Source organism: Bufo bufo, chromosome 3, assembly GCF_905171765.1.
Source record: "Bufo bufo chromosome 3, aBufBuf1.1, whole genome shotgun sequence".
Classification (NCBI taxonomy): domain Eukaryota; kingdom Metazoa; phylum Chordata; class Amphibia; order Anura; family Bufonidae; genus Bufo; species Bufo bufo.
The window spans coordinates 656,237,084-656,256,307 of record NC_053391.1 but is presented as its reverse complement, the minus strand read 5'-3'; the positions used below and the strand labels follow the sequence as shown (position 1 = coordinate 656,256,307).

The following is a 19,224-nucleotide window of genomic DNA, read 5'->3' as shown; positions in this document are numbered from 1 at the left end:
TCAGTGGTAGGACCCCCCGATCTAATAGTGATCCCTTATCCTGTGGGTAACTTCAAACAATCAGAATACCCCTTTAATTAAAGGGAAAGTGTCACCTATATGTTTTTCTGTCAGTTAAAACCAGATAGTGACACATATATTCCTTTTTTTCTAATCAGATTTTATTTTATGGTTTTCATTTTTTATTTTTATTTTATTTCTGAACCTGGTTGTAGGGCGGCCATCTTGCCTGAGCTGTTCCCAGCACTTTCAGAGATGCTTTATGGGAGCCTCATGGGCCATAGATACAATAGACTGGAGGGGGCTCACTGACTTCTATGGCAGAGTTTTCTGGGCATCCTCTGTGACCTGTGCAGAGGTCAGGAGCATGGGCGGATTGGGAACTTAAAGTGGCCCTGGAAGAAAAAAAAAGAAAAGTGGCTCCATGTTGTAGGAGGGTCTAACTTGACAGAAGGCAGGGCAACATAGGTAGGCAGGGAGCACAGAAGTAGGCGGGGCCTGCAATATTGCAGGACAACACAAAATACCGCCCCAGCAGAACCAAATAACACAGTACAGCACAAAACATTGCCGCCCTCACCACAGTATTCAACGGTATCACTGTCCTGAGGATGGTGATACAGTTGAGTTCAGCAGGACACCTGCGGCTGCTGGTCAGGTGCAGAAGTACCTGATGCTCCTAGCATTAATTAATGCTGAGAGCATGAGATCATTATGTACCCGGCTGGGAGCCGTGAGGAGGACTTGGTTGACCCCATGGGCATTGGCCTAGTGGGAAATTCACTTGTGAGGTCTATGGGCAGGATAAAGATAAGCTGTGATATCACCTATTGTGAATAGTGAATCCTGTGTTTGTCACAGTAAAAAAATAAAAATGGGTGCAATCCCTCCAGAATACAAGGACCAGGATCCAACAGACATCCAGGAAATATCCAGAAAAAGAGGCAACACTCCGAATAGTGTGAAAAGGGTGGTGGACCCTTTATTCACCCATGGAAAGTTTACGCCCTACATAATGATGCCTTAGTCAAGGCCTGTATTTCTGGATATTTTGTGGATATCTATTTATCTGTGTAATGGGATTAAGCCAGCGCACCGTTTTCTGACCCAGTTATAATTGAAACAATCGGGTCAGCAGAACCGACTGAATCCCATGCCTGCTAATATTCCAGCAAAGGATTAAGCAATTAAAAAACTGTTTTTCATGTAAAGTAAAGGGCCTTTTAACTGACATTAATAATCGTGTATAGTCTAGTAATGGTAGTAACTTTGGCGCACAAAATTAAAGGTTATCCCACTTCAGCAAATAGCACTTATTACGTAGAGAACTTACTAATGTATTGTGATTGTCCATATTACCTCCTTTGCTGGCTGGATTCATTTTTCCATCATATTATACACTGCTGGTTTCCATGGTTATGACCACCTTGCAATCCATCAGCTGTGAGACAACCCCTTTCCTTTCTGCTGCAGCTCTCTCCCTATCACAGCTCAGGGGGCTGCAGCTCTCTCCCTATCACAGCTCAGGGGGCTGCAGCTCTCTCCCTATCACAGCTCAGGGGGCTGCATCTCTCTCCCTATCACAGCTCAGGGGGCTGCATCTCTCTCCCTATCACAGCTCAGGGGGCTGCAGCTCTCTCCCTTATCACAGCTCAGGGGGCTGCAGCTCTCTCCCTGTCACAGCTCAGGGGGCTGCAGCTCTCTCCCTGTCACAGCTCAGGGGGCTGCAGCTCTCTCCCTGTCACAGCTCAGGGGGCTGCAGCTCTCTCCCTGTCACAGCTCAGGGGGCTGCAGCTCTCTCCCTTATCACAGCTCAGGGGGCTGCATCTCTCTCCCTATCACAGCTCAGGGGGCTGCAGCTCTCTCCCTATCACAGCTCAGGGGGCTGCAGCTCTCTCCCTTATCACAGCTCAGGGGGGCTGCAGCTCTCTCCCTATCACAGCTGAGGTGGCTGCAGCTCTCTCCCTATCACAGCTCAGGGGGCTGCAGCTCTCTCCCTATCACAGCTGAGGGGGCTGCAGCTCTCTCCCTATCACAGCTGAGGGGGCTGCAGCTCTCTCCCTATCACAGCTGAGGGGGCTGCAGCTCTCTCCCTTATCACAGCTCAGGGGGCTGCAGCTCTCTCCCTATCACAGCTGAGGGGGCTGCAGCTCTCTCCCTATCGCAGCTGAGGGGGCTGCAGCTCTCTCCCTATCACAGCTGAGGGGACTGCAGCTCTCTCCCTATCACAGCTCAGGGGGCTGCAGCTCTCTCCCTATCACAGCTCAGGGGGCTGCAGCTCTCTCCCTATCACAGCTCAGGGGGCTGCAGCTCTCTCCCTATCACAGCTGAGGGGGCTGCAGCTCTCTCCCTTATCACAGCTCAGGGGGCTGCAGCTCTCTCCCTATCACAGCTGAGGGGGCTGCAGCTCTCTCCCTATCACAGCTGAGGGGACTGCAGCTCTCTCCCTATCACAGCTCAGGGGGCTGCAGCTCTCTCCCTATCACAGCTCAGGGGGCTGCAGCTCTCTCCCTTATCACAGCTCAGGGGGCTGCAGCTCTCTCCCTTATCACAGCTCAGGGGGCTGCAGCTCTCTCCCTTATCACAGCTCAGGGGGCTGCAGCTCTCTCCCTTATCACAGCTCAGGGGGTGTGTCCTTTCTACTGCAGCTATCTCCCTGTAACTGTCACAGCATCTAACAGTAGATCCAGCTGGTGGCAGTTGGGAGTGTGCTGGGACAACCCTTTTAATCAATGAGGATCTTGAGGGATCTGAAGACAACCCTTTTAAAAACACAGGCATCATGGTAATCATCCGATTGCTGCAGACCCTATGGGGGAGATTTATCAAACTGGTGTAAAGTAGAACTGGCTTAGTTGCCCATAGCAACCAATCAGATCCCACCTTTCATGGAAAATGAAAGGTGGGATGTGATTGGTTGCTGTGGACAACTAAGCCAGTTCTACTCTACACCAGTTTGGTAAATCTGCCCATATGAATCTGTGTAGTACAAGGAGGCTCAAGTCTGCCAGAACAGGAGCCGCTCTGCATGATAGTTCATAGAAGCAGGAAAATCCCCCTTCTCTCCATGATGTCCTTATGTCCGACACGTGTTGTCTTCATGAGACAACCCCTTTATATTGATAGTAAAAATCATAGCTTAGAGATGGTAAGCCAACACTGATCTAATATCTACATTTATTTTTACAGAATTTTCACCAAGAAGTTGCACAGCTTACACGTGAAGACAGCTTGTCCAGCTTGGACAGCCTAGAAGGAAATTTAGAGCCGGCAAGAGAAGAAAATAGCTCAGTGTTTTCTTCTGTCCCGTTACACAAAGCACTTGCAGACATTTCTTCTTCCTCCGTGAATATGGGATATTATAACACTGGTGATGGTGTCCGTGGCTTCAACAGTCAGACAAACCTTCCCGAGCCTTCCAGACCTCTACCTGGAGATATGATTGTAGAAAAGCGCTTTCCAGTAGGAGATGAAGAGAGTGTCCCTCAAAATGGATTCCAGCAGAAAACGATGGACACCTTAACAAGAAATGAGAAAATGCATCCCGTAAGCACATTCAACCTCTCCATGTCAAATCAACATGTCAGTCAGGTGTCTCGAGTCTCTGGAACTGAGAGCAAGTTATCCTATTATGACAGAGACAATGCATCTTGTAATGTGGTGGTTAGACCAAGCAGAGCCTGGGCCACTCCCGACCCAACTCCAAGAGAGACCATTCAGACGTCCGTGCCTCATGATAACAAAGACACACCACAACACCCTGGACTATCATCAAGACCCGCAATGACTCAACCCTTGGCAACCCCAGTGGTGGTTCCATTTTCCGAAAGCTCTTCTAATAGCTTCCAATACAATATAAGCTCAGATCTAAAAGTAAGTAAACACTCAGATAAAATCCATTCAATGAGCTTAGTTCCTGACCCTGAGATCCTTACAAATATATACAATACACAGTTCCATACTATGAAAACCAGCCACAGAAAACCTGAAGAGATCAATAGCCGAGATAGTCCGTTACATCAAAAAAGGTCTTCACCAACCGAGACTGATTCGGGCGTAATACAAGATCCAAAGGGTCATCAAAATGGAACGGCACTTTCTCTCAACGATCCTGACCTGGCGTGGTCTACTCTCTATAGAAAGGCAAGAATTAATAGTGCCGGAAAAGAAGGGAAGAAGTTGTTAAAGAGTATATTGAAGAAGGTCTCCAAGTATGAGAATGGTTACACCAGAGTGATGGGTATTAACAAGATGGTTCTCCTAGGGGACAGGGCCTCCACCGGCATTCGAGACAGTGTCGAACTGATAAAGGAAAAAGAGCATAAGAAGACAAACAATAAAAAACTGAGGTGGTTGGATGAAAGTGAGAAAATCATGGATAATCAAGGTGTACCAGGTATGAATGGGGCAATGCAGGCTACCGTAAAGTCCTCAGTCGAATCCACTGCTGCGGCATACTCCAAAGAGAACGACCTGGCCCATACAACTTCACAAAATGGCCAGACAGGACCTCTTGCAGGAACGCCCAGTTCTGTCTTCTCTACAGGTTACCATTTCGCTAAGCAGGCATGGATGGTTTCTAAAGATGAGGAACCAAATTCTGTAGGACATATGCACACAGTTAGAAGCTCTCCAAAAGCAAAGACAAGGGTAGTAAGACGTCCAAAATCAGCCAGAACCCCATCGTCAGTGGTGCACCGGAATAGGAAGGGCATTATAATTCGACCACAGTCAGCAACTGAGGCCAGCAGGATTGCAAGGTCTCAGGGAAAGATCATGACTCCTCATCCTCCTCCGAGGCCTGCATCAGACAACAATAATAACAGAGAACCAGTGACCAAGGCTCAGCCAGTCACCATTTCTCAGGTTAATCATTCAAACAATGCTGTGTCATCTACCAACCATGTTATAATCAAGGACAATATGGCTTCTCAGAGCATGTCTCATTCCTCGGGTAATACACAGATCCCTCAGGCTTATGTTCCTTCTGATCCGGACAATGCTTCAAAGGCTGCTCTCACGTTGAATAGCGAGCGGCTGTTGGCTTTGCAAGAAAGCTTGCCAGTTCCTGTCAAACGGCACCCAGTTTTTGGTGAAAATGGACTGCGTTTGGACCATACGCCCACTGATGAGGAAATCGCTTTCTTGTGGCAAGGAGTGCGAAGTGCCTTAACCCACAAAAACGCTGCTACAGGTGGGTTTCATTTTGTAAAGGTCATAAACCTCTCAATTGTCTCCGTTTTGCGGAATTGTCTTTTGAAATAATGACAAACACAGGAACTAAAAGCGCCGGGATAGTTGTGTGGCCAGGGCGACTCCCTGGAAAGCCAGTGGTTGCCATATTGGCGCTCGACCTCAACACACAACTGCCACTTGGGTCTATTTCGTAGGAGGTCATTTTGCACATTTGTATATTTTTGGAGTGAAATAGATCTAAAAGGGGTAAATATGGCCAAAGTGGACATTCCTGTGAGAATGTTTGGGTGTTCCTTGGTGTATTGGGGTCATTTCTCTGTGTTTTGGCTCGTCCTTGTTTTTTTTTTTTTTTTTTTTTTTTTTTTTTTTTTTGTATATGCTCCAGAATACAGCAGGTCTTATAGGGCTCCTACCATTTTAAACAACTTTAGACATTTCATAGTGACATGTTAGAAGCTGATGGAAGTCTGGATGCTGAGAACTCCACCAATTGCTAAAATAAAAGGGCATATATGCTGTCCCCCTACTTGTTCATCGGCTCTCCTCGGGGAGCAAGCGGATAGGGATAGAGTTATCATTTGATCATGCCAGTTTTCTGCGTGTTTGCGACTTTTTCCACGGCACTTGTGCAAAAAATTTTGAGCAAGTGCCGTCTCCACGCAACTTTCCTGAAAAGGGGGTGTGGTGAGGGGCGCCACATTTAACATCTTCTATGCCAGTAGAAGATGCTCCGGAATTGGTATTACATGGGGAATACAAGTTACTAAGACATATCAGGAGAGGTGACAGGTCCTCCTTAAGTTTCACATTAAAGTAAAACTCTGGGTAGAATTCGAAGTCTATGGAGCTCCCTAAAAGTTTTACTTTGGCTAAGTTCACATGACCGCTAATAATTGTTCTGCTCCGTTATAGGAGCACAGAACTGATAGGAACAGAGCTGAACAGACCCCATTAACTATAATGGAGTCCGTTCAGTTTTGATTCAGGAACCTGTTTTTTTTATTTTTTTTTGTACTGGACAAAATAGACTTTCTAATGGAATCTGCTATGGGGCCTCTAACGCAGATGTGAACAAGCCCTTACCTGACCACTGCCGTTCTCACTGTCCTCCACAGCGGACGTCTGTGCTGTCCATGGCAACATGGCACCCAAGGAAATCCTGCAGCTTCAACCAATCCATATGCCTCCATATGAATTCCAGGTTCTCCATGTCTGACACCCAGCACCCCACTGATCCGATGTTTAGCAGCTGCCATGCCAGAAGCTATACAGAGGGAAGCAGAAGGGTCTGCAGATCGGCCCCCATTCAAGTGAATGACAGCTGAGCTGCAGTACATCAGCCTTCTGCTTCCGTCCGTCCCCAATGATTCTGATCCTGAGCCTACGTCCTCAATATCTGTAGCCCAGAGGACCCCTGTAAGGGACCTATTCACATGTGCATGAGTCCTTATCAAGATACAGCTATAAACACATGTATGACCAGGTCAGCTCTGCTGCATCTGTTCAGGATTTATAATAAATGTCCCGTTCAATTCTGCATCTTTGACGTTTGATCTGCATTGACTAATACTGACCTGAGAACCTCTGTCATCTGATCCTGATATTGGTGCTCGTTGTATTTTAGGTGATTTCCGTGCTGGCGTTCTGCCTTCTCATTTACAGCACACACAACCCAACCTGTCCCACATCGTGATCGACGGAGCAGCGCTGAGCAACTGGAGGTCACTGTCCCGAATAAACGGCTTCTTCTCCCCACTTAATAATGGTGAGAGTTACATTTCTATTTTATTTTAGTAATGATGTCTGCATTAACATGAATATCGCTCAGCGTACCTTCTCCCCTTCATGCTGGGAAGTAACAGGGAATAAAATATAAAAAGCATTTGCCGAAGATGAAGATCCGCCCTCTGTGTTCTCCGGCAGCAGAAATTAACGAGTAGTCCAGGATTTGAATATTGACGGATAAGCCATCGGAGTATCTCTGGCCCTGGAACTACACAGCTCCGTCCATTGTGTATTGGAGATCTGGACTACACACACTTGAGACCTCTGTATTGTGCCTTCAGGAGGCTCCATATTCTCCCCTAGAGGATCTCTAGAGTACTACATACCATCATTTTATGAAATTGGAACACATGGGGGCATAGTATGGGCACAGATAGTAGGCATTGGGCACCATATTATGTATCCTTAGGGGGCATCCACACTTCTGTAGTTTCAGGACCCGCAAAAGATGTGGACAGCACACCATGTGTTTTCCTCATCCGCGTGTCCATTCCGCGGCCCCACAAAAAAAGATAGAACATGTCCTGTTCTTGTCCGTTTTGCGGACAAGAGTAGGCATTTCTAAAAAAAAAGGGGAGAACATGCTGATCCTCAAAATGTGGAACGCACGCGCCCAGTATCTGTGTTTTGCAGATCGGCAATTTGCAGACCGTAGGCCGTGTGAATTCCCCCTTACCATGTACAATGTGGAAGTAGGCCCAAGCATGGGGCTTTGTAGCCCAACAGCCCCAATGTGGACATTTGCAGAGGACCCTTCAGTCTCTTGAAGAGCCGCCCCAGCAGTCCGATGACATATCTTGCTGGCATACACCACCAATTTCTTTGTGGACCTCTTGGCCCTGCCGAGAAAATAGCGATTAGGAAATTCTTCTACTCAGCTACTGCAAGTGACTTAAAGGGTTTTCTGAGATTTGAAATCTGATCTGTGGGGCTCAGCCTCCGACACTGGTGTCCGACCCCCGCCGATCAGCTGTTTGAGAAGGCAGCGGCTCTTGCAGTACCATCGCAGCTTTTCCTAAGCCAGTGATGACACGTCCATAGGTCACGTGGCCTCTAGGCGCAACTCAGCCCCATAGAAGTGAATGGGGTTGAGCTGCAATACCAAGCACAGCCACTATACAATGTACGGCGCCGTGCTTGGGGAGCTGAGACAAGGATGCCGCCCTACAGAGAGCGCTGATGCCTCCTCAAACAGCTGACCGGCAGGGGACCCCGGGTGTCATCAGTTAAAAAATCTTGGAAAACCCCTTTAAATATATTTTTATGACTATCCAATAATTCTGAAAATATGATAATCCAGCTCTTATCAGGTAAAAGGGTTGTCCAGCAGTATTATATATTTTTTTAAATATGGCTTACAGGGTAAAAAATAAAAACTAAGCCATACTTACCCTCACCGATCCCCTGCCGCTGCCATTTGTTCCCCACTCCTCTCCGCTTCCTGGTCCTGGCTTGACACAGCGGAAAGGCCTGCTCAGCCAATCACTGGCGGTATCGGTGACCCGCCTCAAGCAGTTATTGGCTGATGGGGTCTTTCCTTGCATTTCTATCTTGTGGGACAGTAGCGGGGGATCAGTGGGGGCCGAGTATGGCTTATGTTTTGATTTTTAACCCCCTGTGAGCCATATTTAAGAAATGAATACTACTGGACAAGCCATTTCGTTACATCAATGATCCAGACACTCTACGGATAAAGTACATCACCCCGGCCGTCTTTCATTGTGTTTTCTTCTTTCTGAAGGTTATGTCACCCTTTCAAGACGGAAACAGATTCTAGACAACAATGAGAACAAGCGCAGAGCATTGCTGGAGCAGAGGAAAGGAAGACCCGCATCTGCCGGCTGGAGGCCCTCACATATTCAGGTATCGAATATCCATACTGCACTTCCCTTTATAAAAACTATCGGCTGCGGTCGCCCATGAGCATTGATATTTTTGATATTAGAGGAAGGTTTGTCAATGTTTCCTATTACTTTAGGGCTCAAAACTCTCTCTAAGGGCTCATGCACACAAATGTATTTTTTGTCTGTGTCCGTTCCGGTTTTTTTGCAGCACGTATGCAGAACCATTCACTTCAATGGGTTGTAGACAGAGGTATGACTACAGCACTCATCCAAAAGGCTTACGTAGGTGCACGTCCCAGGATGATTTTTTCCACCCCAGAAATCTGTACAAGTCCTCAATGTTTAGTTTAAGACAGCACACCAGATGATCTTTAGAAAATTTATACTTTTATTGATTTATTCAACATCAGTGGTACATGTTATAGCAACGTTTCGGGCCCAAATTTGGTGCCCTTCATCAAGCTGCGCGCCTTTGTCAGCGGAAGACATCTGTGTTGGTCCCATGTTCATATGTGGTCGCATTACTGAGAAACATTATGTTTTATTATATGCAAATGAGCCTCTAGGAGCAACGGGGGCGTTACCGTTACACCTAGAGGCTCTGCTCTCTCTGCAACTGCCGCTCCCTCTGCACTTTGATTGACAGGGCCGGGTGTGATGACGTTTCACTGCCTGGCCCTGTGAATCAAAGTGCAGAGGGAGCGGCAGTTGCAGAGAGAGCAGAGCCTCTAGGTGTAATGGTAACGCCCCCGTTGCTCCTAGAGGCTCATTTGCATATAATAAAACATCATTTTTCTCAGCAATGTGAGCACATATGAACATGGGACCAACACAGATGTCTTCAGCTGCCAAGTGCACATGTAACAGGTCAGCCAGTGTCATAGGTACAAAACTGATGACAGATGCCGTTTAATTTGCTGAACCATAATATCTCTTTAAGCAATGTGAGGCTCTACATTTACGTGGCCTCGTATCTTGATTCATTCACAGTGTTTAGGTCTTGTTAATACGGACGCGTGCAGTGCACACAATACATGAGAGCGGTGGAAATCCAGCTGTTTTTCACCATTCATCAGTGGTGTTTATTCGGAGCTGAAATCTGATGCCTGTCATCACTGTGTACACAGCGCAGCGAGGAGCGGACAGCAGATTACAGGCGACATGACTTCATTAACATGAAGGCGGCTACACAATGTCTGCTTGTTTAACCTTTTCGCTCCAAGCGATTCAGATGTCATCCGCGTATTATGGAAATGCATTTGGGGGTCATGTGACCTTGTCCTATGTAAGGCACCGGATGAAGTCATAGAATATTCCATGTGTTCAGTGTGAACTTTTTTCCTTACAAACCAGAAGACCCTAGACCTATGTAAAGGCGCGTAACGTGTTTATTTACGGTTAGTCTTTTCTGACTAATTAGTTGCCTTATTGTAACATAAAATGTCTATTTCACTGTTAATAAAACTTTCGCTTTTATTGCTGACTTTATAAAATATAAGGCTACTTTCACACTAGCGTTTTTTCAGATCCGTCATGGATCTGCAAAAACGCTTCCGTTACAATAATACAACCGTGTGCATCCGTCATGAACGGATCTGGTTGTATTATGTCTTCTATAGCCATGACGGATCCGTCTTGAACACCATTGAAAGTCAGTGGGGAACATATCCGTTTTCTATTGTGTCAGAGAAAACGGATCCGTCCCCAGTTTCGTCAAGTGGACAGCAACATGCTGCAAAGCAGCGTTTTGTTGTCCGCCTCCAGAGCGGAATGGAGACTGATCGGAGGCAAACTGATGGATTCTGAGCGGATCCTTTTCCATTCAGAATACATTAGGGCAAAACTGATCCGTTTTGGACCGCTTGTGAGAGCCCTGAACGGATCTCGCAAACGGAAAGCCAAACGCCAGTGTGAAAGTAGCCTTATGACCAAACCCAAATTATCACTCACTGCCTGTTCCCCTGGGCAGTGTTTTGAGGGAGGTTTTAGCACAGGGATTGACGCTTCATTAATAACAATGCCTCAGAGATATTAGCGAGGGATAGGATAGAGGACTGGAACAAGCGCGCTCTTACAGCCATCAAGTCCACTGCTGTCATAACAAGGTTGTATATTAAACAAGACTGACAAAATGAAGTGACACAACGATAGTTTTTAATTTGGTCTAAGAGATATTTTATAAAGTCAGCAATAAAAGCAAAGTTTTATTAACAGTGAAATAGACATTTTATGTTACAATAAGGCAACTAATTAGTCTAACTGTAATAAACAACTTTTCCTTCCTAACCTCAGAGTATTGACCTGCCTAAACATGGAGGGGGAACGAAGCAGGATTTTCTTCATTGTTGGGGTCAACAGTGATAAGGTGACTTTCACACTTGCGCAGAGTGATCGGCAAGCAGATCAGTCGCCGGAACTGCCTACCAGATCCGTCAAAACGTATGCCTAACTGATGGCATATGTAAGATTGATCCGTCTGACAAATGCATTGAAATGCCGGATCCTTCTTTCCGGTGTCATCCGGAAAAACAGATCCGGCATTTATTTCTTTCAAATTTTTTTTGGTCTGCGCATGCGCAGACCGGAAGGACGGGTCTGGCATTGCAGTATATTGAATGCCGGATCCGGCACTAATAGATTCCTATGGAAAAAAAATGCCGGATCCGGCATTCCGGCAAGTGTTCTGGATTTTTGGCCGGAGATAAAACCGTAGCATGCTGCGGTATTATATCCGTCCTGATCAGTCAAAAAGACTGAACTGAAGACATCCTGATGCATCCTGAACGGATTGCTCTCCATTCAGAATGCATGGGGATAAAACTGATCAGTTCTTTTCCTGTATAGAGCCCCTAGGACGGAACTCAGCGCCGGAAAAGAAAAACGCTAGTGTAAAAGTACCCTAAGGGTCCATTCACACGTCCGCAAAACGGGTCCGCATCCGTTCCCCAATTTTGCAGAACAGGTGCTGACCCATTCATTTTCAATGGGGCCGGAATGTGCTGTCCTCCTCCGTACTTCCGGATCCACACTTCCGTTCGGCAAAAAATCTAGAACATGTCCTATTCTTGTCCGCAACTGTAGACGAGAAAAGGCATTTTCTATGAGAGTGCCTGGTCGATGTGCGGTCCACAAAATGCGGAACGCACATTGCCGGTGTCCCGTGTTTTGCAGATTCGGCAAAACTCATACGGACGTGTGAATGAACCCTAAGAAAGACAAACTCACAATCAGTTTATGGCCGTAGTTAAAGGGGTTCTCCGGGCTACAGATATTGATGACCTATCTTCAGATTGGTATAGTTCTGCCATTCAGCACCCCCACCCATCAGCTGTTTCGGGCTGCAGTGGCACCAGAAACCATACAGTGAATGGAGCTGGAGGGCTGACAGCGCCGTGCACCGTGTAGTGGTCGTGCTGGGTTAATGCAGCTCAGCTCCCATTGCCTAACTGCACATTGTACAGAGCCTTCTGCTTCCACTCCGTACACTCTTCTGGCGCCATGGCAGCCCGAAAAAGCTAAATTGTGGGGGTGTCTGATCTCGGAATATTAATATCTGCAGCCTGGACAACCACTTTAACCTCTTCTTCTGCAATGATTGGTACAGGAGTCCAGTGGTTCTTGGCACAACACTGACAGGCAATTATATAATTACAGCAGATTGCAGATCCACAAAACACAGATGCCGCCCGTGTGCCGTTCCGCATGATAGAAATGCCTATTCTCGTCCCCAAAACGGCAAGATACCGTGAGAACAGTGACATGTTCTATCTTTATGTGGGGCAATGGAACGGAAGTACCAGCGTGCTGTCCACATCTTTTGCGGCCCTATTGAAATAAATGGGTCCTCATTTGCGGAACAGATGCAGACCCATTCATACGGTCGTGTGAATGAGCCTTATGAGCCAGCCTGGGAAATCTGAACAAGAAGCGACCTCTGTAGGCCCTATGGTCGTAGGACATAGGACACATAGGACACACAGACATCTGTGGCCCCTACTGTACCTGTGAATACAGAGTCTTTTTGTGTTGGGCTACATATGAACAAACAAACTGTAGCATAACACATCAGGAGCCACTGAGACCCCCAGCAATCATGTGAAATGGTGGTCCTCAAGTCCTCTGTGTGAAAGGAGGGGTAGTGTGTATGAACCTCCCCTTCTATGGGACTGGGCGAATACAGCACCCAGCTATCTCTGGCAGTCCTATGGAAGTGATGAGCGTTGGTCACACTGCGCATCTACCCCCTCCCTTCACACAGGGGACCTCGAGGGACCTCCCTGTTCTTAACGATCACTGCGGGTCTCAGGGGTCACACCCACCAGCAATCATAGTTTTATCAGCCCCTTTAAACCATCTTAATATTCTATGTCAGTGTGTCAGCTTCTGTTTTTTTTTCACAACTGAATTATCAGATTGACATGATATTGTACTCTTAACAGAACATGAACACAGTGAAGATAAATCCTTCGTCGGGTGCACATGGGCCCGGGCAGAATCACAGCGCCACTCACCCTGGTGAAGGTACGTACAATATTAGATAAAGGGGTATTCTGGTTTTGACAAGTTACTCCTATCCACAGGATATGGTGGGGGTCCGATAGAGATGAATGGAGCGTCAGTGCACATGCTTGACCCGCTGCTCCATTCATTTCAGCGGGGCGCCAAGGGGTACAGGGTCCCAGTGGTAGGACCCCCACCAATCTAATAGTTATCCTGTGTATTGGGGATAACTTACCACAACTGAAATATCCCTTTAAAGGCTTTGGACACCTTTGGAGGCATTTTTTATTTCATTCTACTCATTTTGGACTAAAACATGTTGTTGTTTTTTCAGTTGTTTATTAATAAAAATGTTACTGTTTTTCTTCTTCTACAGCTTTCACTGCATTTTCAGGCTACTGCTTCTCCCTTCTCAACGAATCCATCAGGGAGCTGCTCTGACAACTGGATCTGTAGCTCTATCTCTGAACCCTGACAGCTCAGAAACTCAACAGGATAGGGAATAACTATCAGATCGGTGGGGTCCTACCACTGGGACCCTCACCAATCACGAGCTATCTCCGCCTCTCCAATAGAAATGAATGGAGCGGGGACAAGTCGCAGACTGCGGGTCAAAGGACATTTGCACCACAATCTGCGCCAGAAATACGCCTAACATAGGCGTATTTCTGGTTAGTAAATGACCCCCTATGTGTTCATGAGCTGTCAGGAAAGTACCGATAAGGGCCACATATCCAGCCATCGGAGAAGCTCCATGACAAATGCACTGTAACACAGAAAGCAGCAGTCTGCAGATACACTGAAAGCGAAAGTTGTAGAAGAAAAACTGATGAAAATGTTTAATAAAGGCCAATTGAAAAAAATTATATTTAGTCCAAAATTAGTAGAATGCAATAATAGGTATCCATAGGCCTTTGAAATGAAATGTTCTACAACTTCCAGATATACTTTGTTTCAGTTTCCTTGCCATTTTCAGCAAATCATGAAAGACATACTGAGAATTGCCTAGACTGGGTACGTTGTAGCAAACTCTCTGCAAAAGTTTTCAACCTGTGATGTAAACAAGATTCCTCCCATCCACTGACATCACCCACCATGATAATAATGAGGATTGATTCACAAATGATATTAGAAAGCACCATAACTTCTCAATATAGATATAGAATAGTGCCCCTGGTGGCTGTAAGTCAAATAGTTGATCTCTGCTGAAACACCGCGCAAAAACAGCTGATATTTTATGCAACCAGACATGGAGTAAGTGTCTGCTCTGGTGAATTGAGAGGGTGCATATCTAGTCCTCAGAATTGAAATTGTCCAGCACCAGAAGGAAACGTCATGGAATTATGGAAATGACAGATAGATACGACCTGTTACATGATATGCAAATGGTAAAAAATGGAAAAAAAAATATTAAAAACATCTTAATTTATTCAGTATTGAGTATGAGCACCACCCACAGAAATACACGCACTTACATGCCTTGGTATGCCATCAATGAGGTTATTATTGGTTCTCCGAGGAATGTTCTAACACGCTGAATGCACTTGGGCACACAAATCATCAAGATCCTCCGCTGGCAGCTCCCTTTGCAATTGCTGACCAATGACATCCCAGATGTGCTTGCTGGTTCAACAGTCACAGGGGCATGCGCAGGATTACAGGTCGGGAGGGAAGGCCCTTGAGGATCCCTAGTCCTTTCACTCAAGGAGAGGGAAGAGTGGCTAAGAGGGAAAGGTGGTGGTGCTCTGAGGGCTAGGATCACCCCTTGGTGCTCCAAACACCTGATTATTTTAGGAAAAGTGCAGATTTCTCTACAACAGGTCCATCACTTTCAAATACAGAGGGAACTTTTAATTCAGAAGGATCAACCCTAATAGGCAGTATGCCTAGTTTAATAGGGTTGACCATGCTGACAGGAGGGCATCACTGTAATTGTTGGTGGTATATTTGTGTTAGTCTCCATGTACAGAAAGTCTGGTGTGTGCTTTATTCCATTACTGCTATTTTATTGCTGTCAGGTAACTTAGTGATGCCTTTTGCACTAGAGTTTGCTTGTCATTTATCGTGAATGATGAAAGCCGTGCCTCTGTTCCACCCTCAGTCTGCGCAATGTGTAATATATTATGCTGGAGGAAGGTTCTTCGCACCCAATTACGTTATTGTTGACGTTTGATCATCTTTTGCTCTTTGCAGTCTCAGACAGCACGGCTCAGTTTATTCTGGCGGAGAATCTGGTGGAAACATCTGCATCAGATGGAGAAATTCTAGCGGCCATGCAGGAGGTGCAAGCAAACAAGCACAGCGGCGTAGTACACAGAGCTCCGCAGACGGCTCTTTCCATAGAAGAAAAGAGGCTCCTTCAGTCACTCGATCGCCTCAATCAGAGACTGCAGAGTAAGTACAGTGAGCACCCGGGGCAAAGGAAAACATCTCCCTATGGAGGAACCCCTACAACTATCCCACTCCAGCTGTGAAAGTAGTGACAGCCCCAGGCCTTAAACTCACAGTCCGGGATTCTCTGTAAGACATGTCTGTTTTAGTGAATACTTGTATCGCCCATGAGATAACAATTCTGGGCCATCTTTTCTTAAAATTCTGTATTGTGCCGTTCCTCTAATATTCCTTCTGAAAATGTATTTAAAAAAATGACAACTGGGTGTGACCATTCCCCTTGTCAGTATGTTGTGTCCTTTAACTCCTTAGTGACTGCCGTAAAAAAGGCGTTGACTGTGGCCTGGTCTAATCGGTGCACGGGTCTCCTGGGCAGTGGAGGGTAGGGGCTCAGTTCTCACATGAGAGCCGCAGTCCTGCTCTAACAGCCCGGACCGGCAGGAGCGCCTAGCCAGGCTGTTTAACCCCTTACATGCTGTAGGAAATGGCGCCCGCCGCATGCAAGAGGTAACAAAAGGAAAGGAGTCCCTCTGTCTCCCATCAGCACCCCACAAATGCTATTGTGGGCTGCCGATGTGTATATAGGTAGGCTGGGACCTGGTATAGGCCCCAAGCCTGCCTTGAGTTTTCCCCAGCAGGCTGCGCCTCTGGTCAATCTCAGTATATCACTGACATAGCTCTGACATTAAAATGCAAAGCACTATAGGAATAGCGCATTGTATTTTAGAAGCGATCAAAAGATTGCCTGCTATAGTCCTCTTATGGGAGTAGTTAAAAATAAAAACCATTTGTTAAATGAAAAAAATTCCAATAAAAAATGCTTTTCAATGGAAAAATTAGCAAAAAAAAAAATCTCCCCCACGTTCGGTAAATTATCCCCTAAGGTGAACACTGTAACAAAAAACAAAAAAAGCCAGAATTGCTCATTTTTGCTTGGTCGCCACCAAATATACTTAAATAAAAGAAATCAAAAAGTGTTATTTACCCCAAAATGATGAAAACTACAAGTCGTCCCGCAAAAATCAAGCCCTCACACAACTCCATAGAAAAAAAAAAAGCGGTGATGCAAAAAGATTTTCTTCTTTATAAAATCTTTGGGGAATGTAAAGTCATCACAGTAAACAGTAAAAAAAAATATGCATTTGGTATCATTGTAATCATACTGACCCAGAGAGTAAAGTTATTATGTTATTTATGGCAAAAAATGAACGACGCAAAATTTAAAACGTAATACCTCAGTGGCATTATTGCTGTTTTTTTTCCTATCTCCCTCCCAGAAAGAGTTAATAAAGTTAATCAGAAAGTTATGTGTACCCCAAAATGGCGCCATTAAAAACTACAACTTGTCCAGCAAAAACCAAGCTCTCATACAGCTACATAGACAAATAAAAAAGTTCTAGCTCTTGGAAGGCGACGATGGAAAAAAACAAACAAAAAAAAACCGCTTGGTCAGAAAGGCCCAAAACAGGCTGATCATTAAGGGGTTAAACTGTCAGCTCTGATTGGACACCATGAGACTGTGTAGGGACATTTCCCATTGACAAGGAGAATGGTAACATCCTCGTGTGGATTTATTCATACATTTCCAGGAGGAGTAACAGAGGGACAGCACAGAAGGTCCTCTTTAACTGATAGGGATCTCATCTCTTTTGTTTCTGTGTATAGATGTTCAAGAAACCACAATCAAGCCCTCAGCAGCTACAATTGGATTTCAGCCAAAATCAGCACCGGTGAGGATTATATTACCTTACTTTTATTTTTAAGAAAATTTGTACTTATGAGACTGCATTAAAAGTCCTTGTGAAAGACCTATCAGACCCAAGGAAACTTGTGCAGAAAAAAGTTTGAAGAAACACGTCCAATCAGATCACTTCTTTCATTTTGAAAACTGCTCTGGGAATAGGAGAGCTTGAATCTGATCACTAAGTATTGGGTCGTTCGGGGTCCGACTCGCATAAGGCTACTTTCACACTAGCGTTCAGAGCGGGTCCGTCTGATGTTTCATCAGACGGATCCGCTCCTATAATGCAGACGTTTGCATCCGTTCAGAATGGATCCGTCTGCATTATAACTTAGAAAAATTTCTAAGTGTGAAAGTAGCCTGAACGGATCCGTCCAGACTTTACATTGAAAGTCAATGGGGGACAGATCCGTTTGAAGATTGAGCCATATAGTGTCATCTTCAAGCGGATCCGTTCCCATTGACTTCCATTGTAAGTCTGGACGGATCCGCTTGCCTCCGCAAGCAGCGTTCAGGTGTCCGCTCACTGAGCGGAGCGGAGGCTGAACGCCGCCAGACTGATACATTCTGAGCGGATCCGCGTCCACTCAGAATGCATTAGGGCTGGACGGATGCGTTCGGGGCCGCTTGTGAGAGCCTTCAAACGGAGCTCACAAGCGGAGCCCCGAACGCTAGTGTGAAAGTAGCCTAAACAGGACAAAGCTGCGATACCCTGCACTGCCTCTACTAAGCAAATGGCATACAAGGTAGACGGACTGGTCTGTGGGGATGCCAAGAGTTGGCGCCCCATCAATCTGATATTGATGGCCTATCCTGGCAATATGAGAGCTTGAATCTGATCACAAAATATTGGATCAGTGGGGTTCAGACTCAAGTAATCAGGAGAAAGATGAGATATCCTGCATCACTGCTACTAAGATGGCGTATAGGTAGATGAACTGATGTAAGCAATGAAGAGACCGCTTCCAACAGCTGATCGACAGAGTGACAAGAGTTGGATCCCCTCAGATCTGATATTGATGGTCTGTCCTGAGAATATGAGAGCTTGAATCTGATCACTAAATATCGGATCAGTGGGGGTTCGACTCAAGTAATCAGGGCAGAGCTGTCATACCCTGCGCCACCGCTGTTAAGTAGATGCATACAGGTAGACGGGCCTATGTAAACAATAGAAAAGGCCCTTCAAACAGCTGATCGGCGAGGGGGCCATGAGTTGGACCCACACCGATCTCATATTAGTGGCTTGTCCTGAGGATAGGCCATCAATATTCTGATCCTGGAAAACCCCTTCAGGGTCCATTCACACGTCTGCAACTGTTTTGCAGTCCGCAAATTGCGGATCTGCAAAACACGGACACCGGCCATGTGCGTTCCGCATTTTGTGGACCGCACATAGCCGGCACTGTGATAGAAATGCCTAGTCTTGATAGATATGAGATAGATATGAGATAGATATGAGATAGATATGAGATAGATATGAGATAGATAGTTAGATAGATAGATAGATAGATATATGATAGATAGATAGATAGATAGATAGATAGATAGATAGATAGATAGATAGATAGATTATAGATAGATATGAGATAGATAGATTATAGATAGATAGATATGAGATAGATAGATTATAGATAGATAGTTAGAGAGATAGATAGATAGATATATGATAGATAGATAGATAGATTATAGATAGATATGAGATAGATAGATTATAGATAGATAGATATAGATAGATAGATAGATAGATATGAGATAGATAGTTAGAGA

The 19,224-nt window shown here is 45.6% G+C and overlaps 1 protein-coding gene across 2 annotated transcripts in view; it reads left to right on the top strand.

Annotated features, from left to right (window-relative positions):
* CEP126 (centrosomal protein 126) overlaps positions 1–19,224 on the top strand; it is a 69,130-nt gene that overhangs the window by 39,263 nt on the left and 10,643 nt on the right. For both annotated transcript variants that reach the window (XM_040426297.1, XM_040426298.1), the window contains 6 exons: positions 3,190–5,194; positions 6,821–6,961; positions 8,723–8,844; positions 13,265–13,346; positions 15,519–15,719; positions 17,382–17,446. In XM_040426297.1, coding sequence (XP_040282231.1) covers positions 3,190–5,194; positions 6,821–6,961; positions 8,723–8,844; positions 13,265–13,346; positions 15,519–15,719; positions 17,382–17,446 — 2,616 coding nt within the window. The remainder of the gene's footprint in view (positions 1–3,189; positions 5,195–6,820; positions 6,962–8,722; positions 8,845–13,264; positions 13,347–15,518; positions 15,720–17,381; positions 17,447–19,224) is intronic.